This window comes from Hippoglossus stenolepis, chromosome 1 (genome assembly GCF_022539355.2).
Source record: "Hippoglossus stenolepis isolate QCI-W04-F060 chromosome 1, HSTE1.2, whole genome shotgun sequence".
Classification (NCBI taxonomy): Eukaryota; Metazoa; Chordata; class Actinopteri; order Pleuronectiformes; family Pleuronectidae; genus Hippoglossus; species Hippoglossus stenolepis.
Window position 1 is genome coordinate 21,044,653 of NC_061483.1, and position 27,776 is coordinate 21,072,428.

The 27,776-nt window shown below is 41.4% G+C and overlaps 3 protein-coding genes across 3 annotated transcripts in view; all 3 read right to left on the bottom strand.

The window, feature by feature from the left end:
* myo5aa (myosin VAa) overlaps positions 1 to 11,215 on the bottom strand; it is a 53,179-nt gene extending 41,964 nt beyond the window's left edge. Inside the window, 1 exon segment of the mRNA XM_047339648.1 lies at positions 10,918 to 11,215. Within this exon segment, the coding sequence (XP_047195604.1) occupies positions 10,918 to 10,944 (27 nt within the window). The 5' untranslated portion in view covers positions 10,945 to 11,215.
* A 6,993-nt stretch (positions 11,216 to 18,208) lies between these two features.
* On the bottom strand, positions 18,209 to 22,871 carry LOC118111580 (cAMP-regulated phosphoprotein 19). The gene is made up of 3 exons (XM_035160286.2): positions 22,651 to 22,871; positions 21,662 to 21,784; positions 18,209 to 19,845 (listed from the first exon to the last, which is right to left on the bottom strand). The coding sequence occupies exons 1-3, from the start codon at positions 22,705 to 22,707 to the stop codon at positions 19,675 to 19,677; spliced, it is 351 nt and encodes a 116-aa protein (XP_035016177.1). The 5' UTR covers positions 22,708 to 22,871; the 3' UTR covers positions 18,209 to 19,674.
* A 2,478-nt stretch (positions 22,872 to 25,349) lies between these two features.
* fam214a (family with sequence similarity 214 member A) overlaps positions 25,350 to 27,776 on the bottom strand; it is a 32,268-nt gene continuing 29,841 nt past the window's right edge. Inside the window, exons 9-12 of the mRNA XM_035181913.2 lie at positions 27,439 to 27,597; positions 27,226 to 27,294; positions 26,689 to 26,882; positions 25,350 to 26,587 (exon numbers count right to left, since the gene is read on the bottom strand). Of these exons, the coding sequence (XP_035037804.1) occupies positions 26,434 to 26,587; positions 26,689 to 26,882; positions 27,226 to 27,294; positions 27,439 to 27,597 (576 nt within the window). The 3' untranslated portion in view covers positions 25,350 to 26,433. The remainder of the gene's footprint in view (positions 26,588 to 26,688; positions 26,883 to 27,225; positions 27,295 to 27,438; positions 27,598 to 27,776) is intronic.

Genomic DNA, 27,776 nt, shown 5'->3' on the forward strand with positions numbered 1-27,776 from the left:
GTGATCACTTCTTCATCTACAAACGCACTGCCAGAACAGGAGATGGTTGCAATTATTTTTGAAGAACAGCATCCAGTGATAGGCTAGTTTGAGAAAGACAGGCAGAAAGATCATTGGTCGGATGTGGTGATGTGGAGATTGTGAATGAAGGGATCTGGATAGAGGAAATGATGGAGAGAAATCAGGAGGATACACCCGAAGTTAAGTCATAAAGGGACGAGGCAGAACGTGAATGAAGGGATCCTGCTGCCTGAACTCCTGCCAAAGCTTCACACATAGAGAAAAACACAGAGTACGACGATGAGCTGAGTACAGATCAAACAGCCAAACAACTAACAATGGAAGACCCTCAGGAAGAACCAGCACGATCAAACCACAGATCACAACCTCACGTCTGTGCAACACAAACGCTTGCAGCTCAGTTATCTGTCAAGTAAAACATCCATCAGAGAAGTCTTTCCCCCCCAATTACAGAGGATTAAATATGACAGATTAATCAAAGCTCACTTTCAGGGGTTAGGAGCCAATCATTCATTTTAAAATTGTTATGGGCATCAGGTTTAAAATGTGTCAGCCTGAATTGAACTAAGAGGTTAAATAATATGTTTTATTTTGTTTTATTGAATAAAATAAAAGATTTATCAAATTATTATTGTTATATTATTATTATTAGAATATAGCCTTCATAGCAGACTCTTATTTATGGTCTTTGAGAGCTTTATTTCCTCATTTCGAATTTAGACTTTTTTAAAGCTATACTTCAAACCATTTCCTCTCTCAAATATTGGTCCTGCTCAAAAGTGTTTGGCTGCACTTAGAGCAAGCTCTCGAATAAAGAAAGAAAATAAACTCTGTAACCCCTCCCCATCCCCATTCCACCATTTCGTTAGTCGTTTCATCCTTTTGGTCCCTTCAAGAGGCTGGCTTCTGGGACAGCCTCCTAGCAACGGGAGAAAGAGAGAGAGAGAGGGAGAGTGACATAGAGGGCGTGATGGAGGGGGAGGACCAAGGCTAAAAATAGCTACACTGAGCTCTGAGCAGCATCACACCTCACAGAGACATCACTGTGCTACTGAGCAGAATTCAAGATCCTGATAATTATCCACATGCCCACAGGCAAACAGGCACACAGGCACAAACACACACTATGAGGAAAGAAAAAGAAAACGTGCTGATTGGTGGCATATGTCAGCGTTAACTAATTCATGATTGACACCTAGTGATGTGTGAAACATGTGAAGGTGTTTGCATGTACAGTCGTGCGTGTGTGTCTGCGTGTCTGTGTACCTGAGAATGGGATGAAAAAGACAGACAATGATACAATGCAGCTGCAGAGGCAATGAACCATATTTGGGTTGAGTAAATAGAGGAGAAATGAAGGATGAAACTCAGACACAGACACACACACACACATCATATCATCCTCCACCATGAAACACAAGATGAAAAAGGGGAGCGTCTGAAAAATGGAGAGTGAAATGTGATGAGTCAGAGTCTGCGCCTCAGAGAGTTGGATGATGACCTGGTTGGTGTGTTAAGGGTGACATCATTCATGACATCAGAAATCATATGTCTGAAGTGTCTCTGCATTGACCTCGCCCAACATATTCTCTCTCTCTCTCTCTCTCTCTCTCTCTCTCTCTCTCTCTCTCTCTCTCTCTCTCTCTCTCTCTCTCTCTCTCTCTCTCTCTCTCTCTCTCTCTCTCTCTCTCTCTCTCTCTCTCTCTCTCTCTCTCTCTCTCTCTCTCTCTCTCTCTCTCTCTCTCTCTCTCTCACATTGTGGTTTGCATTATTCTTCAGTCATTATACATCTTGTTGTATTTTTGTTTGTCAGCGCGCTGGGCGGGGTAACACTGATGCAGTGGTCACATGATTTTTATGTGATGGATTTCTATTGATATAAACAGTGTGCAGACACTGCAGAGCTCAAGAAGGACATTCAAATAAGACAAGCATATGCACCATCACAATTAGGGGGGAATGCATGAAAACAATGCAACACATCCGCTCAGTAACAGATGCTCTTCAATGTATTCAGTGTGATCCTGGCCTGAGCATATAATTGCTTTCCTTTCCCTCCAGGGGCAGGCAGGGAAGAATTGTGACTTCTGATCTGGTCAGAATAAACTCCAGCATTTTACTATTGAACTTCCATTAAGTTGAGCAAATCACAATTGACAGGCTCAACAAAGAATGATCAAAACTAAAGCAGCAAAAGCAAAGATATTCAGACTTTTACACCCTTGTGGTTAATATTCAAAATCTCTGGAGCTAAGATTTGACATAATGCAACTGCAACAGAAACATATTATCATAATTGATTGATTTACCACTAATTTGCTTGATTAGCCTCTTGGGCCTTTACAATGAAAGTTCTAGCTGATGTCTTTGTTGTCTTATTGTGTCTGAATAACCGCCCAAAACCCAAACAGTGAAAATCAGCAAATCGTCACGTTTGAGAAGCACGAACCAGCAAATGTTTGGATTTTTTTGCTTGATAAATGACCAACTGACTAATCAATTATCAACCAATCATTGCAGCTTTAAATGCAACTCAATAGAGGCGCCTACTCTTTTCGGTTGATTCTGAGATGAACCTGATGACATCGATGGGACCTGGTCAGGGTTATTTTCCCAGACTTCACAAATCACCATCGGAGCCACAGAGGACATTATGCAACTGTTTTTATTGGCCGACTCCTCGTGATGAATTAAATCGTCCGTGTCCCTATAATGTGGATCAATCATAGGGCCAAACCGTTTGTAGCCAAAATCTATCATTTCTTTGACAAATATTACCTATGGTCAGTACAAAGATGAAATAAAATATAACATATCAGCGAGTACATGAATCTTTATGCACAGATCTGATACCACGTCTTTAAAGTAAATTAGTTTTACCAAAATCAAACTGTAATTTTCTTTCCCCAAGAAAGTACTGTATTTAGAGCAGCGAAGAAGAAGTGATTGCAGGCTGGGTAGAATTAGCCAGTTAGGTAAAACAGTGAAGTGCACTGTATGTAATACAATTTCGGGCTATTTAAAGGAGAAACTGTTGTTTATTCCTACATTTATTTATCTAGGAATACACTACAATAATAACAATAAACAATTATAAAAGACGTTCTATGACATTCATTCTTTGTATGTATTGGTCTTTCAAAGGGTTTAACCTCAGCCAGGCCATAGAACAATGATAACATCATCACTTCCAGACAAGGTTAGTAGCATACAGCTATTTAAATGTGTTTTATTAGTTTTTTTAAATTGCACAGGTATCAGAGCTGTACTCGGTATATATGCAAATATGCAAAGTTCAGGTACTGCAGTCTGTATCAGGATTGGAAAAAAGGGTATTAGAACATTTCTACTGTTATCATCTTAATGTATCTCGTCCTTCCTCACAGTAGCAGGTCAGTTCACAGCAGGAAAAGGCTGCTTCTAAAAGGTACAAGACTGGACGGATGCTAATCCTGGTTTAACTGAGACAAAGGATCAGGAGCTGATTAGGCTAGCTCAGGTTTTAACACTGGATAATCTTATTTCAGTCAACTACACCGCGATTTCATTTCACTTACATATGACTACAGGTTAGCACGCTGCTGCTGCTGCACATTGACTTATGCAAGTATCCGAAAGAAAGAGAGGAGAATCAATAGCATCTTATTTCAACAAAAGATATGAGATTAAACTGACTTCATCCAAAGATGCATGCCACAATGTGGAGCCCAAAGATGGTTGTAATCTCTGAATATAAAAGAAAGATGACTGCCAGGACATGCTCTTTTCAACTCTTCACATTTCAGCAGGTAACATGAAAGTCGTATTCATTTCTTTTATTACAAATCCCCTTGGCTCTTGTTTCTCCTGCAACACCTCTGGGTGTCGGATCATTCCTGATACTGAAGGACGTTGGATGAGGGAGGTTTAGAGGTCACAAAGATCAGGGCATTGGGAGTGTGTGTGTGGGTGTGTGGGTGTGTGTGTGTGTGTGTGCGTGTGTGCGTGCGTGCGTGCGTGCGTGCGTGCGTGCGTGCGTGCGTGCGTGCAGTGTACTCTATGTGTGTGTGTGTGGGGGATATAGAGTGTGACTGCAGGGAGAGGTGAAGTGTTTACAAATCTGCACAAAGTCAACAGCAGATTAGAGAGACTTCACCCTGCTAATACTGAGCTCTGAGCTTTCACTGCTGGACCGGAGTGGCCCTGGCCTGCTGTGCCTCCTCTGAACTCTCACAGGGTTTTCTCCTACTTATCAAACTGTAGGTCTCCTTTCTAAATGCTTATCTCACCAATTTACCTGTAAATATACTGTATGCTATCTCTGTACTGATTTAAAAAAGGTGACTCTTCTTATAGCTACAGAAATGATAAAGGTCTCATCATGATCTACTTATTCATCCATGTGGCTTAACTTTCTGCAAAAATGTACTCGTTTAGAGAATGAAATTGTTTTTTAACTGTTCAGAAAAAGATCATACAAATCATAAACGTGAATCAAGTGGAAACCTTAACATTTTAAAACACAGGCTGGTAGCGGCAGCTATCTAGGCCGCTGCAGTGGAATGTGAGAAGTGTTTTTGCTCACATACTCAGTAAAGCGGTCAATGGAGTCTCAGACTGCAGAAGCCTCGTCACATGATGCCCCTCATGTGAGAATCTGCTGTTTTTCTGCTCAGCTGGGTAGACGCAGCATGACGCCAAGATTTAGAGACTTTAGTCCCCGCTGGAGAGTTGGGTAGGGAGGACCCTCGATAGTCTCACGGCACCCGGTGATCTTCCCTAACTCACTGGCTCTCGGCACAAGTAGTGTGCCGGTGATTGCCAGAGATCAGAGTCTCTTACTAAGAAGCTATGATGCTGCCCAGCACCTAATCACATTAGTTTAGTCAGAGCTGATACCTTCACTTGTGCAGGTTATGTCAGGGAGGCAGAATGGAGACACGTGTCAGCAAACAGCTGAGTTTGTTTATTGCAGACAAAAGGAATAAATTCTGATATCAGACACGGATGGATTCAATTCTGTTACACAACGTCTTAATTCCCTTTGAAATCTCATTTGTTTTCAGATTCTACCTGATTTGTTTCCGATTCAGTTTGGGATATTTCAGTTACCAAACTTATTTTGATGGATGTGAAAAGATTCTCAGACGAGTAAAACTGTAAAATGTACAAGGAACTCTCTAACCTGGTGCATTAATAAAATATTATATACTATTAATTTTTGATTCAATATGAGTGCAGAGGGTTTGGTGCAGAGACACTAAGCTCAAGTCAACAAACCCTAAATAGGTTAAAACTAAATCAATTGTTTGACCCTGTTTCACACTTTGCTGTGATTCTCGAACAAAGCTTTTCTGCAATCATGTAGGGATAAACTCTAAATAATTCCACTGTGTGTGGTGCGATGCTTTGTTTCACTTCTGCAGGTTTGGGACAACCTCACTGAACTGTTCACATGTCGGTAAAACGCAGCGAGGTTCTATTAATTAATGAGGCTTCGGAAGCCATCACCATGCTTTCAACCACATATCCACATGTGAACATGGAGAACTGAATGTTCTTCAATGGAGTTTGTTCCAGATAACAGTGATGTCTCTTTAAACAGTTTCAGAGATATGTGGTATTATGTATTTCACCTCCTATATGCACATCTTTCATATTTATCTTTGCTCTTGTCCGGCTCTTCACTGTCTTCAGAGTTTTTATATAGGACCAGACATCTGCGTGTGGACCTGCCGTTACCTTCAGTGGAACAGCTTCTGCCATGTTTTATGTCTCGCATGGACAGATCTCCTTGCAGAAGGATGGCTACACCAACTACAACATGGTTAAAGCTCCATTACATATAAATATACTAAAAGTTTGATCTCAGGATTGGATCATTTGATAGGAGACCAATTGATTGTAATCAGAAAACCCAGCCCTAAATGAGGGACACTCAAATGTTAGCTCTAATGCTGGAACTAAAATCCACCAACAACAGCAATACAGATGATAGAAAAGCTAAAGCACAAGCCCCTGCAACACAAATGTTCCACCCTGTATCCACATGTACGGGTGTGATATGTTACATACTGTGACAGTGAAACAAAGATCGAGTTGTTGGTCAGATTGAGGCTAAAATCTGATTTGTTGCTAATGGAAAGTTCTTATACTGATTTCAGTGACATAACAGATGAATCCTGAAGAAGGGTATGTCAGGACCGGGTCTCCATGTTTCCCCATTAGAGAGACACCAAACTCAAGAACAAAACTTACAGACCACTCGTCACATATCTGCAGACTGTATGAGCCAAAAAGAGAAAGTAGCTCTTCTGTTTGATTTGATTCTTCTTTATAAGTTTCACATATCTCATACTATATCTGCTATATATCTACTAAATGAATCAATGAAGGAATGGGATAGGAAATTAAAAACATAAAAGCAAAAACTTACTTCAACAAACATATACTCCAACTCCCGGTTCATCTTGTCTCAATATGGAGCCTCTAGCTCATGCTCTGAGTCCGCTGGTTTCTGGATGATTCCAGCCACATGCGCCACAAGTCAAGACACTAACTGATCGAGCGCTGAGCTCCAGAACTCGCTGGGGGATGAAACCGTTCCATTGTATCTGCAGAAATGAGCAGCGCTCACTGACGTTCCCCAAAGTTCCTCACCCTGTGACAGATGACTGGCCATTCATGATGTCTATCACGCATGTGAGCTTCCCTCCCCTATCACATGAGTTCTGAAGCAGTCAGACGCTCAACAGCGAGCAAACACCACTTTTCCCAAAAACCACAGACATTACTTCAAATAAATGTGTGACAGACGACACAAGACACACAATAAGAGCATGTGTCAGTGGTTTAGAGAAGAGCTACGTCTTTGATTCCTAATTCTAATTCCTAAAAACTAATATCTGTTTCTGTTCGCTATCTGTTACATTCGCTAAAACATCATAATACTTGGAATCTCTATAACGTCATAAACATTCAGCCCAGCTCTCTGTGCGTCTGCCTTGGTGTGTCCATCTGTGTTGGAAAGCCAATGACTACTTGTGAGCATATATAAGAGGACTGCAGAATTACTTTAACCATGTTATCTCAGTAATCTAATGCACATGCTCTAAATTAGAGCAAGGAGAAAATAAAACATAACCACAGGCATTAGATAATGTAAGATTCACCACCTAATGCTAACCTAACTTTTCTGTTACATAGCTAAATAAACTCATATGGTAGTATGAAATGTATTCAGATTTCAAATTGAATTTTTTTCGGCTGAGAATTAGATCCTGATTGATTCTCCTTTTGTCCAATAAAATAGGCAGATATGAGCCTTTCACAGACGTTGGTATCAGTGGTTATGTTTGCAAACTTCTATTTTACAGAATAAACAATCCAAACAAGATAAACATTTATGTTATCTTCCTAATTCAAGTTCTATATATTGTTGTATTTGTGTTTTTTCTTTTTATTTATAGTTATTTATAATAAAGTTTATGGGTTAAGTGTAAAATATCAAGCCTAAATTAAATTTATTTGTCATAAAGGTTTGAAATAATTTCCATCTCTATTTTTACTCTCCAATATCAGTATCGGCTTTGACCCCAAAAATCTATATTGTTAAGGCTGGGGGTTAAAAATCTTCAAAACAAATATATGATTTTTATTTTTTACAGCAGCTTTTTATCATGTGATTCAATCAGATATGAACTTAAGCCAGCTCTCCTTGAAATCATTCTATCATTCAAATGTTATTATTAGTTTTTGGGAAGACTTTTACTATTGATGACCAGATGTTCATGTCATGTAGTCTCACTATGAATGAAACTGACCGTTCAGTTAGTCAGAGGCACACTCATGGCCAGTGCTGCAACCGCAGGTGTTTGTGAAAAGTCTCACTGTGGTAGAGGGACACTATTTTCTAGTCCAACCAGCAATTTGGGTTTCAACACTGGAGGAGGAGCTGAGGATCGAAACCACCGACCTTCTGATTAGTAGACAACTTGTTCTACTTCCTGAGCCACAGCTGCCACCATTATGTGACCATAGGTCCAATATAGAGTATAGGGGTTGATTTGTAGTTTATGAAAACTTGTTGTTGATTTCAATTTTCACTTCGAGATTTGGTTGTACTGAAGGTGTTTGTCTTGCAGTATAAATATATTTTAAGTGCTGTGTTTCAATCATCATGGACACAAAATCATGGGGAAATGTTTTGTGACATAAAGTAATACTTCGATATCACTCTCATGTCTACATAGAATATATGAAGATGAGCTGACTGTGAAAAAGTACAAACTACACAGTCTACCAACTCCTGCGAATGACTGACAGTCTACTGTTACAGACAGATCAAAGCTGTCTGAAGAGCAATCACAGGCAAATCCTTTCTGTCGGACTCTACATCGTACGTTTGTGAAATATTTGGGACATCTGCAGAAACAATACTTTTCTTTTCAGCTTAGGTTCAGGAATATATGTTAAATATAGTACTACTAAAAATACTGGACATGCTCTCTTGTTGTGTTACAGCCAAAAAATCCTTTAAATGCAGAATTTTTTTAACTTGAGCTTATGTGTGGAAGAACCTTTCCAGCTCTGACTCATCTAAGGAGCATCGCCTCACTTCCATCTCCAGGGGAATCTCCTCTTCCTTCTTAGACTGTCTCTTGTGCATTCACCACCTCTGACTACAGTGTTGACACTGATTATTTCTTACTTTTTTAACTTAAAGTGGATGGAAGAGACTCAAGGCTACTGAAAAAGTCTTCACCTCTGACTCAACTCTCTTTACACTGGTTTTCAGGTCAAAGAGGAGCCAAACCAGGGCTGAATCTAATGGTCTGTATTTGAGTGTGTGTGCATGTGTGTATGTGTGTATGTGTTTGTGTGCGTGCATGTGTGTGTGTGTGTGTTAACCCAACAGCTCAGACCTACTCAATAAGCTTCTATAAGGCTGACTCCCAAACACAAAGGGCAGAGTGTTTTTAAAACCATGCGTTGGAAAAGTAAATCACAGAGAGGGTTCTGACATCAGAGACGGACTTCTGAAACAGACTCGACTATTCAAAGCAGGAAGTAACTTTAGTTTTCCCAGCCACACTGACACATGCATCCAAAGTCTCCTCTATCCCTCTGCTGTTCAAACCATTTAACACCCAACAGGATTCTCATGGTATTTAGACAGACAAATTAAAGGCTGGCAACAAGCAGACGCAATTTGGCAGCCTGAGGCAAACGCTTCTGGAATTCACATCTAATGCATCTCAATATCATTTTGAATTTTTGTCTTTAAAGAGAGTGAATTAAGGCAGAAATCCTTATTTCTCTTAAAGCTATAGGGCTGCGACTCATGATTATTTTACACACAGATTAATCAAATATCACACTGTAAGTCAGACAAGTCTCTTATTCAGGTGCTCCTGACATATTGCACAGTAATGAGGTGTTTGACCTTTGATACGTGAAATATAATCATTTCATCTTTGAGTCCAAGCAACGACTGATCAGAATTTAAAGAATTGCAGACTTCATGTTCAAGAGGCCAAGAACATGTTTTGTGTGGACACCGTGACCTTGACCTTTGACCTCCGAAATCTAATCAGGTCATTGTGAATGTTTGCACCAAATTTGAAGCAATTCCCTCAATTGGTGTTTTTATTTTCCTCTCTCCTTAAAAAGGGGTCAGGCTCAGCTGCAGAACTGCACCACAGGAGCAATTCGCTGACACAGGATTCAAACATGTTTGACGAGGAGTCACAGGAAGACAACAGAGGTTCAGGGGGCTGGAGAACTGAAATACACTGCGGCTCGGCAATTTGGGTGCAGATTTAAAAAGAAAATTCAGTGGCAAATATCACCATAACACACACTGTCACGTTTTTTACTCCAGTACGGCCGCTATTCAAGCTGAAGACACCAGCTGTCACAGAGGAAGATGGGTGACTCATCTCCCTCCCTCCACCCCACACACACACACACACACACACACACACACACACACACACACACACACACACACAGAGAGAGACACACATCCCCTGTTTCCCATTTGCAGACATAGAAATACTACAGTAGCTGGAGCATCAACACTTGTGACCTTGTACGTGTTGAGTGCAGCAGCCCTGCTCATCATTAGCAGCAGTGTCATGCTCTCCTCAGTGAGCCGCACTGAGGCTGCAGGGCCCCGGATGCTAAAGAGAAGGGAGGATGCTACAGCTGTCCGGATGCTGCGGCGAGCGCAGCATCTCAGAGAGGTACCCAACCTGCTCACATCCCGAATAACAAACACAGACCAGCCACAGCAACAACGTGAGGAAGTAACACGAGGCTGTAAAGATGCACAGAATTCAGTTTAAGCCAAATATGATGCTTCTAAAAGCGTAAATCTGGAGCGTCCATGATGGCTGGCACCGCCTTTGCATCATCATCATCCCAGCGCCCTTGCTCGCAGTGCGGGGAGGGGAGAGGACCCGGGAGACGGGGGCTGTGTACATTACGAAGGCCCGGGAGAAGATATCATCTTGTTATGGAGATAATGGACAATAATAATAAATGAACAGATAAATAACACGGGGGTTGGTTTGTGTCGCTGCTGTGTCGCATCTGGTATCGTTTTCTCAGCGGAACCATCTCAGCGCTGAGCTCACGTCTCATTTCTACAGATTAATGCACAGAGGTTTTTAAATGAGGTTTCAGGAGCGTTTTCATTCATTTACTGCCAACATACACACACACACGCACAAACACGTGCACGCACGCGCGCGCACACACTCACACTCACACACGCACACACAGATTTGACGTCCTCCTCTCCGCCTGTTTACTGTGAAAATCAGCAGCACATTTGAACAGGTCGCTCTCACCGCAGCGGCTGCTAACCGTATGTAGCCCGCATGCTAACAGGCTGTGTACACTTGTCTTTACCTTGGTGTACAGCTCCGACGCTGCCATTGCGACCACCGGCTATGTCCTTTCTCCTGCTCCTCCAATGTGGGCTGACGCTCCCGCAGCTCCCCGCACGGCCCGGGCCCCGGTGCGTGTGTGCATGAAGCGGGGGCAGGACTCCTTTGTTGCCGCCGCTGCTGCCGCTGCTGCTGCTCTGGCTGCTGCTGTGGGGCTCAGGGAGAAGATGCGTCTCTCATCGCCATGATAACTTGTCCCGAAACGCTGCTCCAGGCTGCTGCCGTCTCACTTTGCATTGTGGGTATGATGGATGAAATGATTCAGCCAAACACACAGCGACCCTGCTGCTGCTGCTCCCTGGTAACTGCGCCACCCGGCGGCCAAGCCTTCGTAATACACCAACAACAACATCCAAAGAAAAGATTTGTGTGTGTGTGTGTGTGTGTGTGTGTGTGTGTGTGTGTGTGTGTGTGTGTGTGTGTGTGTGTGTGTGTGTGTGTGTGTGTGTGTGTGTGTGTGTGTGTGTGTGTGTGTGTATACAACCACATTTTTTTACATGAAATTAAAACATGAACACACACCTTTTCATTGTTGTTTATTCTTGTAAAATTAAGTTTTTATATATCTTTTAATCTGGCTCTATTTCTCGATAGAAAAAACTCAATATGATATATTTTTACATTTCATATGACACCTTACGAGTTTATGTATTGTATGTATGTATTTTTTTTATTTTTAATATATGCTTTGTGTTATGTAGGTGCCTTCTCCTCTGCATGGGGTGGTGAACCTTACAATATATATATGGTTATTTTATTATCATCCTCTAAGTTATTATTTTGTATTAGTTTGACCCTCTGTGATTATCCTGTGTGTATCCTGTGTCTGCTTTGTCTGTCAAAGCACTTTGTAAAGCTCAGAGAGCACCTCCACCTGCACCAGAGGATTAATCAGCTGAGGGCTGATAGCTGAGTGATCCTCTGGTTCAAAAGGCAGCAGCAGAGCTGCCAGAGGAGAGACACCCGGAGATCTCACGTGAGACACACGGGAGAGACGCACGGAGAGAAACAAAGACACACATGGACAAGACGGAGCTGAAAAGCCAATACACCAGCAGACAGTGCTGGCAAGTTTAAGTTTAGTGTTGAATTTGTTTTCTCTTGTGTTGGAAAAATAAAAGAAAGCTGAAAAGCAACTGTTTTTTCTCTTGCTGTTGTGGTGAGACCCCGGAGGCAGCTTTAAAGCTGCCACAACATATCTATGCGGACATTCATTATCCAAGGAATTTGTTCATATTTCTGTTAAAACAAGTACATTTCTTTGAATCAAATTTTTTTAAACAAACTTTTCAGAAGTCACTTCATGACTTACAAAAACTAAGTTATTTATTGCGGCAAACTGAATGGGTACACTGATCTCTCATTGTATCCTTATGGAGCTTTAAATATATGCGTGGAATGCATATACAGTCGGTTTAGATATGATGTTCGGAGACCATCAAAGAGATGTTGATTGTCATTTTTGACATTTTGCGGTCAAATGACAGAATTTGGCTTATGTCATAGAACTATATTTCAATCAGCCATTAAAAATATACAAAATCTCAAAGAACTCTAGTCTTAATTATCATTCTCTGACTGGAGTTTATATATTTGGTGCTTTGGATAATCTTTATCAATAATGGCCACAAAACTGATCTAACAATCACATAATGGAATAAATAATTAACATGATTGCAATGTTCTCTTTGCATGGGAAAGTTTTTCCTCAGCTCAGTTTTAAAAGCATTGTAAAGAAATATAACCAGTGAACGTCTGTAATTAGGGCCCGAGCACCGACGGTGGGAGGCCCTATTGAAATTGTAAGGAACCCTAACCCTTTTTTTTTTTCAGGCAAATGAATTGGCTTTTTGAGGGCTTTAACATGCTCAACTTCTTACCAAACTTTGCAGAAAATTAGAAAGTGGTGAAAATTTACGTATTCTGGAGTAATTTAAAATTTGACGTTGTTACTTTTGTTTGTCCAAGTTTTTACCCCTCTATTTTGAATGTAATAGTTTTAATAGATTAAAGTAGGCTTACCTTATGCTGCCAGCAGATCAATCAATCAATCAATCAATCAAATTTTATTTGTATAGCCCATATTCACAAATCACAATTTGTCTCATAGGGCTTTAACATGGTGTGACATCCTCTGCCCTTAACCCAGATGGTAGTCATAAACACCTCTTGACTCCATAAATAACTATGTTTCTCAACCATTGGGTTCAGACCCTCCAGAGGGTCACATGGTCAATCTGAGGGTCTGTGATATGAGACATTGAAACATATTTTCTGTGTTTGCAAATGAAGTATGAGGAGATGGTGTTAATTGGTAAATTTCCAGATATCTGATGTGTTACATTTAGGATCAATATACTGTTTGTGTTTAGTGAAATGCAGTTTTGCATCGTATTGTAATGTTTTTCCATGTTGCTCTTTGTTGCTGCATATTGAAAAGCCAACTCACAGTGTGTGCTTGTCACCTGGAGTCAGAGCTTTCACTGTGGGCTCAAGTGTTTGTGGTAAGATTGATTAAAGAAATGCTTTATTAGTTGAATGGCAGATCTCTGTAAATGGCTATTTCAGTTGATCAGTTGAGTCGTCCTTGGCTTTGGCCCCAGCTGTTAAAAGGGACGGGCGATTCATTGCATTTCAATTACTGCTTCCAACGATTATGAAAACAAAGTAGTCAACATAAAACAATCATTCATTTCCAGCATTTCATTTTGCAATGAATGGGGCGTTCAGGATGAAGGGATGGTTGAGGGAGAGGAAGGATGAGAGACGAGATTAGGACTAGCTCCGGCGTTTAAAGCGAAAAAAGGGGAATATCTTCCAACTCACTCTCCCTTCCCCCTCCTCCTTCTCCTCCTTCTCCTTCTTCTTTCTCTCCAGTTGCTCTTTCTTTTCCTGCTTATTCTTCTCTTTCTTCTCCTTCTTCTCCCTCTTCTTCAGTTATTTGCTCTCCTTCTTCTCCTTCTCTCTCTCCAGTTGCTCTTTCTTTTCCTGCTTCTTCTTCTCTTTCTTCTCCTTTTTCTCATTTTTGACCTTCACCTTGTCCGAGTTGGTCTCAAAGGTGAGTTCCTGAAAAGACAGAGACAACATAAGTGTCAACACTTTCTTCCTCAAAGTCTAAACATGAAACAAACTTACAATCCATATAATTCAAATCTAAAATGATCTGATTTAACGTACCTGAAGCTCAATGTTCTTCAGTATCAGGGGTTTTACTTCCTTGTGCTCAGGAGACAACTTCTCCTCTGTGCAGCATATCTTGTTTAAAAGATCCTCGCTCTGCTCGAAGCTGGCCTCCTCTTCCAGGACGCTCAGCTTCTCCTCGTAGTTCTCCTGCAGAGCTGCAAATCCCCCCTTCCAGTCATTTTCCACTTTCTGGTTCTCCACAGACATTATCAGGTTGACACAGTCACCTCTGGCCTGATACAGATGTGAGGCAGTAGAGTCCATGTGCTTCTTCAGAGCGTTTACTGCAGCTAGAGCAGCGCTTTCTGCAGCCTACTTTTTCAGAGCAGCTTTCTCTGCCTCATGCTCCTTTATAACTACGTTCTCAGCAGCCAGCTTCTTTAGTGCAGTGTTTTCTTTTGCCAGAGCTGAGTTTTCAGCAGTCAGCTGTCTCTCTAGATTACTTTTCACTGCAGCCAGAGCAGCATTTTGTGCAGCCACAGCAGTGTTTTGTGCAGCCTGCTTTTTCAGAGCTGTATTTTCTTTTGCCAGAGCTGAGTTTTCAGCAGTCAGCTGCCTCTCTAGATCACTTTTCACTGCAGCCAGAGCAGCGTTTTCTGCAGCCACAGCAGTGTTTTGTGCAGCCTGCTTCTTCAGAGCTGTATTCTCTTTGGCCAGAGCTGAGTTTTCAGCAGTCAGCTGCCTCTCTATTACTTTTCACTGCAGCCAGAGCAGTGTTTTGTGCAGCCACAGCAGTGTTTTGTGCAGCCTGCTTCTTCAGAGCTGTATTTTCTTTTGCCAGAGCTGAGTTTTCAGCAGTCAGCTGCCTCTCTAGATTACTTTTCACTGCATCTTTTTCAGAGATGATGTGCTTCATCTTCTTGTCAAAGGAAAGCTCCATCGCCTTGACCTGGTTGCACTTGGCGCTCAGCTCCCTTTTCACCCTCTCGATCTGATCGTTTCTAGGACGAGAACTCAATTTGTAGATGTACTTTTCTTTGTCCTTCAACACCAGCTTCAACTCCTTGAGCTCGTCCTCCAACTCTGTCTGCATGGCTCTTCCAGAGTCAAAGGCCTGCCCCTGTTTGGCGGAATCAATCTGATCCTGCATGGCCTGTTTGTTCCTCTTCCACCTAGCATCATTTCTGGACATCATGCACTTCAGTGCCGCATTTTCATGAGCTAGCTCCATTCCCTCAAATTCCATTTCCTTGATCTCTCCATGGAGGAACTCAATCGTTTTGGTGGGAGATTCCACATGATGTACAACGGACTGAAAGACACAAACATACATATAACAGGTAAATACACAGTCCCATCATAAGTTTGGATACACAGAAAAAGACATCTTCATCTTCATCTCTAATGATCCACACTGCTGAATGTAACTTCAACAGTTACATCACTTTCATCAATTCAGACGATTTCTCATCCATCCGTTCATTATCTCTCTTAAAACATTGATCATCACATGAAATTGTTACGAGTTAATTTAAATGCTGTTTCTGCATTTCTCTTAAGTACAGTATCTCAACACTAAAGTGAAAGTGAATTATCCTAAACAGAAGCTGCATAATATCCACAGAGACTCATTTCATGGAAAGTATTGTAACACACAGACCGCAACTGTCAGTTCAGACTGAATGTCAGGTGACTGATATGATGGGTTTATTGAAAATTCAGACAAAACATGATATAATGAAATAAAATGTAAGGTGGTCTGAATATGTGTAACACTAAAAGTGTCTCCTGATTAGAAAATCTTACCTCGTTTCTTAACCCTTGTGTGGTGTTCGGGTCTGTGGGACCCGTTTTCAATGTTTGCTAAAAGAAAAATGATGCGATTAATAATTTTTCCAACCTGAGACTCATTGGCCTTGGCTCATTTTCTGTGATGAACATATAAAAGAACATATTTTCAGTGACTGTACACCGTACACCCCCCCTACACATTTATATTACATATGTGGTGTTCGGGTCCACTGGACCCAGAGGTAAGAAAAGTGTGGAAACTGTACATTTCAAGCACTTCTGCGCCCTCATTCCTGCACATTTTACTCTCTGTCTTGCAGGAAACATTCTATATTTTCTCTCACACTATCCCAGCTGTTGTATTCCGCCTTGCTGGGGGCGGAATACAACAAATACATAGCTTTGACCGTGTGGCTCCTGATCACAATCCACGAAGATGGCGAAAAGATTCTCTGCTCAGAGGGCCTTAGAAATGATTTTTGAAAAGAGAGAAGCTTTGGAAGACAATGAAGAGGAAGTGTTTTCAGAATTTGAAGATCATATTTCTGTCAATTCAGAGTCTGACCGTGAGTTTGAAGAAGAGGATGAGAATGACCATCGGCCAGCTCCAAGAAAAAAGCCTTGAATGGTCTTTTTGCCCAAGGAATGAGCCACCCCGCATGGCTACCAATGTAATAAGGATGCAACCAGTGCCAAGATGGATAGCGGTCACTCATGTACAGGACATCAAGTCTTCTTTTGAACTTTTCATCCTGGATTCCATCCAGAAAATCATTCTAGATTTCACTAATTTGGAGGGACAGCGTGTTTTTGGAGAGAGGTGGAATGAGATGGACCAAACCCATTTATTTGCATACTTTGGGGTTCTTATCCTTGCTGGAGTTTTCAAATCCACAGGGGAATCCACAGAATCCCCTGTGGGAGGCATAAACTGGCAGAGAACTTTTCCGAGGAACAATGTCTCTGGAAATCTTCCAGATTATTTCCAGGATTATCTGCTTTGATAACAGAGAAGACAGACCAGCTCGGCGGCAGAAAGACAAGCTTGCTGCCATCAGGACAGTATGGGACAAGTGGGTGCCCCGCCTCACCCTATTTTACAACCCTGGGCCTAATGTCACTGTTGATGAGCAGCTGATGCCATTTAGGCAGTACATATTGTCTAAACCCGCGAAATACGGAATCAAGATCTGGGCTGCCTGCGGTGCTGCTTCATCGTATGCACGGAACTTGCAAGTGTTGCTCGTGTTGTGTAGACTGCCAGAGTGTGTTCAATTTATAATTGAGTTCCAAGAAATAAACATCAATACTGATATTTGTTTTTTCCACCTATATCTTGATTGTACTTGATTTTTCTTTTGTAATTGCATTTTATCACAAAAAACGAAAAGCACTTTTATTCATAAATGTGATTTAACAGGGGTAAATGACAAATAGTATCCATATATGCTGTCTATATTGCTTGTTATTAGGATAAAGAAAACATCTGTTAAGTATTTTTACAAAAATTGTTATTGCTGTATTGATTGAAAGACCCAATAATGCAGTGGGTCCACCAGACCCGCAAACACTGGCTGAGCGACCAAAACATGAATGCCACACAAGGGTTAAGTTGTGTCCCTTCTTCATCTTGGCTGAACACAGCCGTAACACGGTAGCAGTGTTGAATATGAAGGGTCAGGTTGGAGCTGTTATCTTGTCGCCGTCTCAAACTCAACTGACAAATTTCTCCTCCAGAGTTCAATAAATACTGATTGCATTGAATATCAAAGACATCAAAGACATCAGAGCCCAACATTCTAGAAATATTTGCGAGAGGGTTTCAAATGTGACATCAAAGGAACAGTTGGCTACACAATACAGGCCCTCATGCCTGTGTTCAATAGGGCCTCCCACTGTCTCCTACTGTTCGGTGCTTGGGCCCTAACTAGAACACAGGCATGAGGATTTCAAATGTGACATAAATAGAACAGTTGGCTACATAAAAACAACATTGAATAAAATATCCGTAGGTCTTGAATTTCCTGCAGTTTCATGATCTTTTGAGCATGTCTAGTTATTATTATCACCCTCATGAATTGGCTTTTTGAGGGCTTCAACATGCTCAAAAATATTCTAAAGTTTGCAGTAAATTAGAAAGTGGTGAAAATTTACGTATTCTGGAGTATTTGGAAATGGGCGTGGCAAAATGGCTCAACAGCGCCACCTGGAACGCAGCCCCTAGGTTTCCCCTTGACCGATCTTCACCAAAATCTGAACTAGTGTTTCAATTGAACTTTTCATCTTAAAACATACAAAAGGTCCTAAAACACAAACATATCACACACAGGACACAACAATTAAACATTTGTGCAAAACTATTTTATTTACAAAACAAAATGGCATAAAGTGACAGCAGGGCAGCCACATACATGCACAGCTCAGACGGATGTAGTGCTAGCTTAGATTTACCACGACAGGTAAACTTCATCCAGTCAGCAAGGACCCTTGAAAAGCACTACAGGAGGCCGAGGACAATTTAAAGATAAAATGACTTTAACGTATGAGTATAGAAGATTTTTTCCCCTCCAAAATCAATGAACACAATTCATTAGACTCTGTTCCCAATGCCAAGAGAGGTTCCCAGTAATTTTTTAACAATAGATTTGTTTCTCACACAGCACACAGACTGGTCCCTTCTGACAGGAGGTTTCAGGTCCCGTATACCCCACTACCAGCACGGTTATGAGTCACTCATGACAACTTGAAACTAGACATTTTGACCCAAGGAGAGGACGGGGTCGTCCTCTGAGGCTGAAATGCATGGCACATCACAGATACAGTGCAAAGTTTCAACATTACATTTCAGATTGAAGCCAACAATGGCATCCCCTTCTTTTAGTTTCAAAATGTTTTGAATGAACCATAGATCTGCCACCCAGAGATTTTATGTAGCACCAGAGATTTTTTCAGCATGTTTATATGTCTGCACCTTCATGAATTAAAATGGAGCTCAGTGAGGTATGCCTTAAGGAGCCCTGCATCATATATGCAGTTCTTTATGACACTGTGGCCTTCACCGTGTGGTCTTTTAGCATGACCCCCCCCTTTCACAATCAAAGTGTTAACAAAACTGAGCTTGGCCTCTGGATTACTATACTCAATCAATCACTCAAGCATATTGACAGCATCATTTAGAATAAGGACATACAGTGAATGATACAAATATGATGTTAAACTTTCTAAAAGGCTGACGTCTGCCCCTGTGCCGAACAAAAGCTAACACACAGACATGCACGCATATATACGTACACACTCAGTGGAATCCTGATGTCTATACCAAAAGCCCTCTAACCACTCAAGATGCAGCTTTTGCTTCTTGCCCCTCTCCTGGGGCAGTAAACACTGTTGTATCGATCACCCATCCCTCGTACAGAAGAGTCACAGTACGTTCATCACACTCACACTTGGATGTCCTGTCTTTCAGTGTATGATAATACATGGAAGTAATGAAAAAATTAAAAAGGACCATGGAGAGCTTAGAGGACAGTGACTGAGGGGCGGTCAGTTTGTGGGAGTAGTGAGGGACAAAAGCAGAGACAGGAGGTATCAGGATTTGAAGGTATCACCCAGCCGGATCACTGAGTGGTAGGGGTGGGACTTTATCGAGATGGGTCCAGGCAGTTGCGGATGGGAGCAGACGCTGGGGACAGGTGGAACTGTGGGAGAGAGGGGGGGTGGGAGAGGTAATGTTACAGCTCTGAGACTTGAGTGGAAAGGGTTAGGGCTGGGAGGTACTGCAGGAGATGTCAGGGCTGCGGGTGCATCAGCCTGCCAGTTTACTGGCAACCAGGGAGGGTTTCCTTTGGGCCAGGTCCTGGGGGGTGGGGATGTGGTCCCCTGTGATCTCGGTCTTCTCTGGTGCAGCTGTTGGCAACTGTTTGTTCTTTATCTTGGCTTTAGCCATGTTGTAGTCGCCCGAGTCAAAGTACTTTTGCTGTAGAGAGACATAAAACTCACATTTTAAACTGAACTGTGAGAAATGAACAGCCCCACTGATTAATGCACACAGTTAATAGTGAGTTTTCAATTTTATAAATGTCAAAGAAAAACTAGTTAGATTGCATATGCATTCGATTATATCTGTGCAAATTATTCTTATTATATCATTGTACATTTCTTTGTAAAAACAATTTCTATTTTCATTCAATTAATGTTTTTATTTGTCTCATTTCTACTGTCCATCTAAACTTTTTAATTAATGGAGTTTCCCCGCAAAAGTTTTTCACTCATTCATGTTGTTCAAACTGACAATAAACATCTTGAATGATCTTGAGAAATGAACTGAGTATACAGTATGTAACATATAGAAGTTTGTTAGTATCTTAAGCCCATTTTTCAAGACTAGTCTTGCTTATAATTAACTAGATGGTTACATTAACTGCAAGACAGCAAATGGCAAAAATTGTCATCTTATTTTGAAGGTGTCCTGTGGAGTTTCCCGATCGACTGGCTGCACTAGGGAGCATTGGACTTTGTTTTTGGTCCCGTTTGAATCATACACACAAAAGGAGACACGTGACGACATACACAATTTTGTGCCAACAAACGCATTGAACAAGTCTGTTTGCAAGTGAACAGTTGTAAATGCTTTGGAAGCGGAGGAAACACTCAGTGTGTTTATTAACCTGGAGGATACAGACCATGGATTTGAGTTGGAATCACGGAATTTAAACAACTTCTATTTGTTTATGACAACCAGCACCACAGGGCAGCGACAATAACTAATTATTATTCTTTATTGGTGAAATTGTCAATTGTTATTTTATTTATTTATTAACTTTGACCATAAAATGTCCTAAACTTTGACAAATGTACAGCACATATATATATATATATTATAACCACTTGGTCTCATCAAGCTGAGTTAAGTGGAATGATGATGAAATTAAATTCTATTTTATTTGTATAGTGCCAAATCATAACAAATCATTACATTAAATGAGCCAATTCTATTCAAGTTTTACAACTGCTCCTTGTTAGACTTGTTTGTATGTTTGTTTTAACTGATAAATATCAAAATGAATAAGAAAATGAATTAGGTACAAAGGAGAAACAGTCGGTTTTCAGTATAGTCTTCATTTTTCAATTACTTTAATTATGGATTATTCAATTGGTAACTTGGTTGAAATAAATGTCAAACTAATAATTGCAAGTCTCCATCACAAGTTATTACTAGAACCTGAAATTATAACTTCAATTGTGTGTTTCTGCTGGTGAGGAAGCAAAGATTTCACTAAGTCATGAAAACAGAGAGAACCCTCACATTCGAGAGGCAGCAACAGTGTTTTATTTATATTTTCATTTGACATGAACAGTCATTTTAACGACTGTCCACAAACACTATATATAGCACAATAAAACCTCTAATACCACTAACCCTCTTTGCCAATTAAAATGAGGTACACTTAGCTAAAATGAATCATCTAAAACAATAACCCTGCATTAAATAATGTCATTGTGAAGGTTGAAAAGTCCAGGCTTTGGTAAAACAGAAGCGCTGACAATTCCACTGCATGATCATTTGGAACCTGTAGCTGGTGGTGTGGTTGTTTAGTATACTGCAAGGTATGTCTAAGATTTATTCTACCCCTGTTTAAGCAACTTACATTTTGAAATTGTCTAGTAAGTGAACCTGGAGTTATTTCATCAAGCATAGATTCTGATAAGCCCTGAAAACTCTGTGTGATGACACAACACAAGAATGTCAGTAAGTCTGATTGTTTAGCAGACAAACACAAGAGATAACTCACCCCTTTTTGGAGGCGCTTGCGAAGCAGATCAGATCCCCCGGGTTTATTTCCTAACATTGGGTATCTGGACTTCAGTTTAGCCTCCTCTACCTTCTCCGGGCTGATCACCTTGTCCTGGACCTCCTGAAGACAAGCAGAAGCATGAGGCTGTGAGATGACTTCATGCTCCAAAAGCACAGTTACTGCACAACAAGTGAGCACATTCACCAGGTGCCTCCAAGCTCCCACTGAAATATGTGCCAGCTGATGGCACTGCAGAATCGAAATAACCTGGCTGACTCCATATTAGACCTCCACACACTTTTACTAAAACAATCTGAATAAGATCTGTGCAATAATACTTAACTCATCTGATTTACCATAGCTAGCCTCATTGGTGTTAGCAAGTGTGTTTACCATTCACCTGTCAGGTTTAAATGACCATTACATCGGTTGTGTGGGCTACATGTGTTTAGTGGTCAGCTGGGATTGATGCTAACATGCTAACCCTTGCATTTACTGCTCAAACCTTATACTGTCAATACGGACAACTTTGATTGTTAGCTATGTAGCAGGGAAACGGTGGTAACCACTGGGAGCTGAAAATAATAGTGTTGTTTCAAAACACAGTGTAGACATTTGTTGATTAGAGCTAGGCTAACGTTAGCAGCTGAGCTAACCGCAGCCGATGAATTGCCAGTGTTTGAATGTCATGACAGTTAGCCTGGCAGGTGGAGAGCTGCTAACATTAGCTCGTGACAGCTCTGGCATTTACACCAACCACCTGAAACACTCGCTCCGTTATCAGCCCGAAAAACGTCTGAGCAGCTAGCCGCTAACGCAGTGTCGTTACGCGGGTGGATAAATAGCCAGGGCTCGGTGGCTAGCTTTGGCTGGTGCGTTAAAAATGGAGAGCGCGGGTTTAACGCGGCTAACGCGGCTAACGTAGCATTAGCTCTAACAAAGTCAGTGCCGCTGCGGCTCGACGCGCTCCAACGCTGCACTGTTACCTTCTCATCCACCGATGTGTCCTCGGCCGTCTGCGTGTCTTCGTTGTCCCCGGACATGTCGACAGTTATCCCGCTCTCAGACCAGAGAAGTGCTCACCACACACACACACACACGCACACACTGAGCCCCGGCTCGAGCTTTCCCTGCCCATACGCGTCACCGCCGCCGAGCTGCTGCTCCCGCACAACACGTACGTCACCTGCGGAGTCACCGAGCGCGCTCACGGCACGCGCACACTCAGTGCTGGGATGGGATTAGCGTTGCGTAACGTGCTGATCAGCTGTTGGAGCCCAGATCAGTTTGAGTCGATTAATCCTCAGATGTGGAGGAAGAGGAGGAGGAGGAAGAATTCTGCACCGATCAACGCAGGTTCACGACTTTTCTCCTGTTTTTCCAAACATGTGTTTCTTCATGCACAGTGGGTGGTCTCATTAAAGGGATAGTTCACTGAAAAATGAAAATTCACTCATTATCTACTCACCACTATGCCCAATTGTATTGGATTTATCTGCAACACTGTTTACCCCTGAGTGTTTTTTTGGACTCGAACACTTCACCCACCCCTCCATCGGCATAGCGTTGAATATATGAGTGAATTTTTATTTTTGGGTGAACTATCCCTTTAATGCGCTTTACTGACTTAGCAGCAAAGCCTGCATGTGTGAAACAAACACTTCAGGAACCACAGGGTGTCACCATGCAAACAAATACACGATGCCCGTGTTGAGGCTGTGAGTACACACATACTCAGAGGCCTCCATGTTAAATGACCCCTCACATCATCTACTGTTGTGTGTTAGTGTGTTTGGCTGCTGCAGGTGTTACAGTCTGACAGAGTGGGAGCTGGTGAAACAACCATAAGGCCTCCTGAGTCCTTGTACAAAGACAGCAAGCCGCTACATTTTCATCACTGTAGAGTTCTGGAGAAAAACTATTTACTGAGATCTGAGAGTTTGAAATTATTTGCTAATTTGTGTCTAGTTTCTACAATTTTGAATGGTTGGGCCCCTTCTACATTCAGGGACTTTCTATTAGATCATCAAGGTTATGTGTAGTATACCTTTTCTTTGCACTACAATTGGGCCATCAGCTTTTTCTGTATTCATCCTGTTTGATGATGTGTGGAGCTGCAGCTCTATCAGCGCTTTTAAAAACCAACTCAAGGAGTGCGTTGAAAGCTGCTCAGCAATGATCTCACTGACCCTGAGCTCTGCTCCTTTCATTTGCTTTTATTCATTTGACAAGCATACTCTTGTGATGTGCTCTTGTGTCTGCATTACATTATCTTGTGTCTTCATCTTTAGTCACGTGTGTTTATTGCAGTGCTGTCTGCCAAGGGACTGCAGATGTGAACAAGCTTTAAGCTATAATCTAGTACAGTGTATCCAATGGTGACTTTTACCTTTTTAACTCTACATGGTCCCTTTCAAATAAAATGAATAGATAAAACAACTGATTGTGAAGTGGTAGATACTGTAACTGCTTCATGCTGCATCACCCAGCATTAAGAGTGAGATCACTACTTATGGTTGTTAATAATTCATGGATACAGTTTTGTCTCTTTCTTATTGTGGTCAAAACTTACATTAGCCATGTGTTCAGCATGTACTGATGGGTTTCCTCAGTATCTGTGTAAATGATGTGAAAATGTCAGCACATTACACCTTCATTTAAAGCAACTTATCTTCAGTCATATACTGTATTATTGTATAAAATGTATTACATATTCTTATACAGCTTCTTTTTATATATCGTATTATAACACACATATTTCTATTTATTGTTATTGTCTTGGTCTGTATATATTGTGATTGATTATGATTACACTCTTTAGATTGTCCCTGTTAACACCATAGAATAACTTTAAAATGGTAACAGTATTTTATTTCTATTCCTCATTATTACTTGTGAATTTTTTTGTCTGGTTTGATTTTCTAAGTTTTATCAAAGCGGAAAAATATTCCCAACATGGATCAATCCATTGTGACTAGTGTCACAATGAAGATTAAAACCAGTCAGGAACACTTCAACAGTATTTTCAACAGTAGAGTTTCCCCTCCAGCATTTAGGTTATGTTTTCGCCCCTGTCCATTTGTTTGTAAACAAGATTACAAATTTTGTTGGTGGAAGGATGTTGTATTAGTCAGGGAACACTAAATTAAATTTTGATGTGGATACCGATCAGGAGGCGAATTGAGGACATATTTTCCCTTTAACATTGTAGAATAGGGCATTTTCCAACATTTTCAAGGTTTTCCCAGGGAATACATTGTCCATTTCCCTTTGAAATGTACAAACGTCTTTACTACATCCTTTATAATAATATACATGTAATCCTTTATGATGTATCTGACTTGTATTTAAACAAGGGTACTAAATATATTAAAAAATGTACTTCATATGTCTGAATGTCTGTAATGAATGTATTTACAGTGCAGGACCAGTTTATAGTCAGGGCCTGGTGGTCAGTGCTCAAACCAGCAGAAAACCAGCTGTCCCACCCTTCTGTTATTCCTCCCATGTGAGAGGAGCCGTGCACATGACATTGCCATGATTCCTCATTTGCACTTTTCTCAGCAGCTTTAATTCAGTGCAGATTATTAGATGTGACATTTGGATGCCACTATGTGGAGATTAAGTGGCAGAACAATAAGTGTTAGGAAAATATTAAAACACAAAGAACGAGACAGATTTCAAGTTTGCTTTAGAAGATATATAGATATATTTTTTTTCAGATTTGAATATTAATGTCAAAAATACATACTATGATATACAGTTTGCACTACATCTTAGCATGACAGACGTCACAAGTAGTAACTGAAATATTAATTTAAATATTAAATAAAACTGATGATATGTAAACTGAAAGTGAATGTGTAAACACTAAACTATGGTTACTTTTTACTATTGCAACACTTCCGATAAAGTGGTTCTGTAACAGTACAAAAGTATTAGAATATTACTATTTTCTGTTTCATTTCCAGTTATAATGAGAAAAGAAATCCACAGTGCACTTCTGATGTTCTGCTGTGAAGCTTTCATTTAAATGGAGCTTGATTGCATGGTCGACTTCTTTAGTGGTCCATGGTATGCGTGTTTCTTTTGGACGAGGGGGGGGTGGTGCTGCAGCACGGTTTTTCAACAGGGTGCACGCTCCTCCATATGCACTCCGCCGGCTCCGAGCTCAGAATCACAGGGTCAAAGCCGAGTTCGCCTTTAGTTCAATCCAGCTAATCTGCAAGGATTTAAACTCTTTTACTTTTGAAAAGGCCTTGTATTGCATCCATGAAGAAAATAAATGTTCAACACTTATTCATTGTGTCAAGTAAAAGTCACATTTTGATTCGAGTAAACAGGAGGAAAGAAGTCTGAATTCTTGGGAAAATTAAAGTCCAACTGCTTCTGTAGACAATCACCTGTCTCCACTCTCCTGACAGACGGTGGAGGGGATGCACACAACAGCAAGAAAGAGAATTGGCTATCAAATCAGAGGCCTTCTTAACCAGGAGAACAAACCATACAACTAAAACCTTTGACCAAACCTCTCTGATCCAACATGGTGCAAGGTTTCCTTTCTGACCAGTTTCCCAGGTTCAGAGCCTCCCATTGACAGTTCTGGGTGACAGAGGGGATCGAATTTAAGATTTTGGGCACAGGATAGGAAAGTCTTATTGGCTTGCTGTCCTCTTTTTTTTTTTCAAGTAGAAGCCACGGGCCGAGTAAGAGTAACGCTGGCATCGAGGTGTGTTGAAGCTTCGGTGGAGGAGGGAGAGAGACATGCCTCAGCAGCGGTGAGAGAAGGGTGGGTCCATGGGCAACTCTGTGAAGGATTGAAGCTCGTAAGCAGCACCGCTGTCGACCTCCATGGACTTCCTGGAAAACAGCAGACGGATGTCCCTATGGAGGTAGATCTTCCCAGACTTAGAGCTCTGGAACCTGTTGGAGATGGAAGTCGAAGATATAAAAAAAAGGGAGGATGAATAAGGGAGGAGAATTGTCAGTGCTGCTGGATAGAGACAAAATGGTCACTATCTCACCTCAGATGAACGAGGTAGCGCAAGGTGCGTCCCTGGCCCAGGGGCTTCCTGCTGGTCTGATTGTTTGGGTCACGGCGGACGGGGACAGAGAAGGTCCTCTGGCGTAAGAAGGTCTGGTGTCCAGCTGGCATGGCTCGTAGGTCGTACATCACAACAAACATCTTTACCACTGTCTTGTTAGGGTTGAATAAGGTCTGAGGGGCGTAAGCAGAGAGCACAGCATTTTAATAGGTTTGTAACACTCAGATTTAAATAACTACACAGACATAATAACAACCTCACATGCAGTGAAAATTGCTCATGCTGTCTACATCATCCTTATAGTTCCACTAAAAAATCCATTAGTGAAAATACATGTCAAATTCATAAATATAATCCCCACAAATGAATAAAAACATGCCCTTCAATCAGTATACCACATAATAACTCTTCCTCTGCAGCCACTAGGGGTCTCCCTTTCTTAAGTGTAATCTGTTCTTTGTTCTCAGCCACATTGACACAAAATTCTTAATTCTATCTCTGCATTTGTTTCCTCACCACTTGAATGGTTCCTGATGGAGGTACACGGTAGCCCCGTTTTCCCAGGGACTCCAGGTTTATCACACCCTGTACGAAAACACAATCACATCATGTAAAAAACACACGAACAAAAGTTGTGCACACAGCAGATACAGCTTTCAGCTCAAGGCTGAGTCATGCATGGGGGGAAATAAGACTAAAGCATTGATTGACTGGAAAAAGTCATCTCACCATGTATGGTGAAGGAGCGTTGTCATCAGAGACACTGTAGAATGACACGTCCACAGGTAAGGTCAGGTGACTGGGGCAGAAGGACCCACTGGCTCCGACCTCTGCTGTGAAACCCTCCACTGTCCCTAAAGGCTCCAGGCGGTAGTTCAGCACACACTCCTGGAGAAGCACAGTTACATTTTACACATTAAAGCTGCTTTCAAACACACACTGCTCCCTGGGCGCAACCCAATATATAGCTGCCCACTGCTCCGTGTGGTCACTGCCCTTGTGTGTGTGTTGTGTTCCGTGTGCTGTGTCCACCTACGGATGGGTTAAAAGCAGAGGTTGAATTTCCC

Coding starts and splice junctions, on each gene's coding strand:
- LOC118111580 (XM_035160286.2), bottom strand. CDS start 22,707: ATGTCCGGGGACAACGAAGACACGCAGACGGCCGAGGACACATCGGTG. Junction 21,785..22,650: donor ACACATCGGTGGATGAGAAG/GTAACAGTGCAG, acceptor GCTTGTCTTCAG/GAGGTCCAGGACAAGGTGAT. Junction 19,846..21,661: donor GCAAGCGCCTCCAAAAAGGG/GTGAGTTATCTC, acceptor GTCTCTCTACAG/CAAAAGTACTTTGACTCGGG.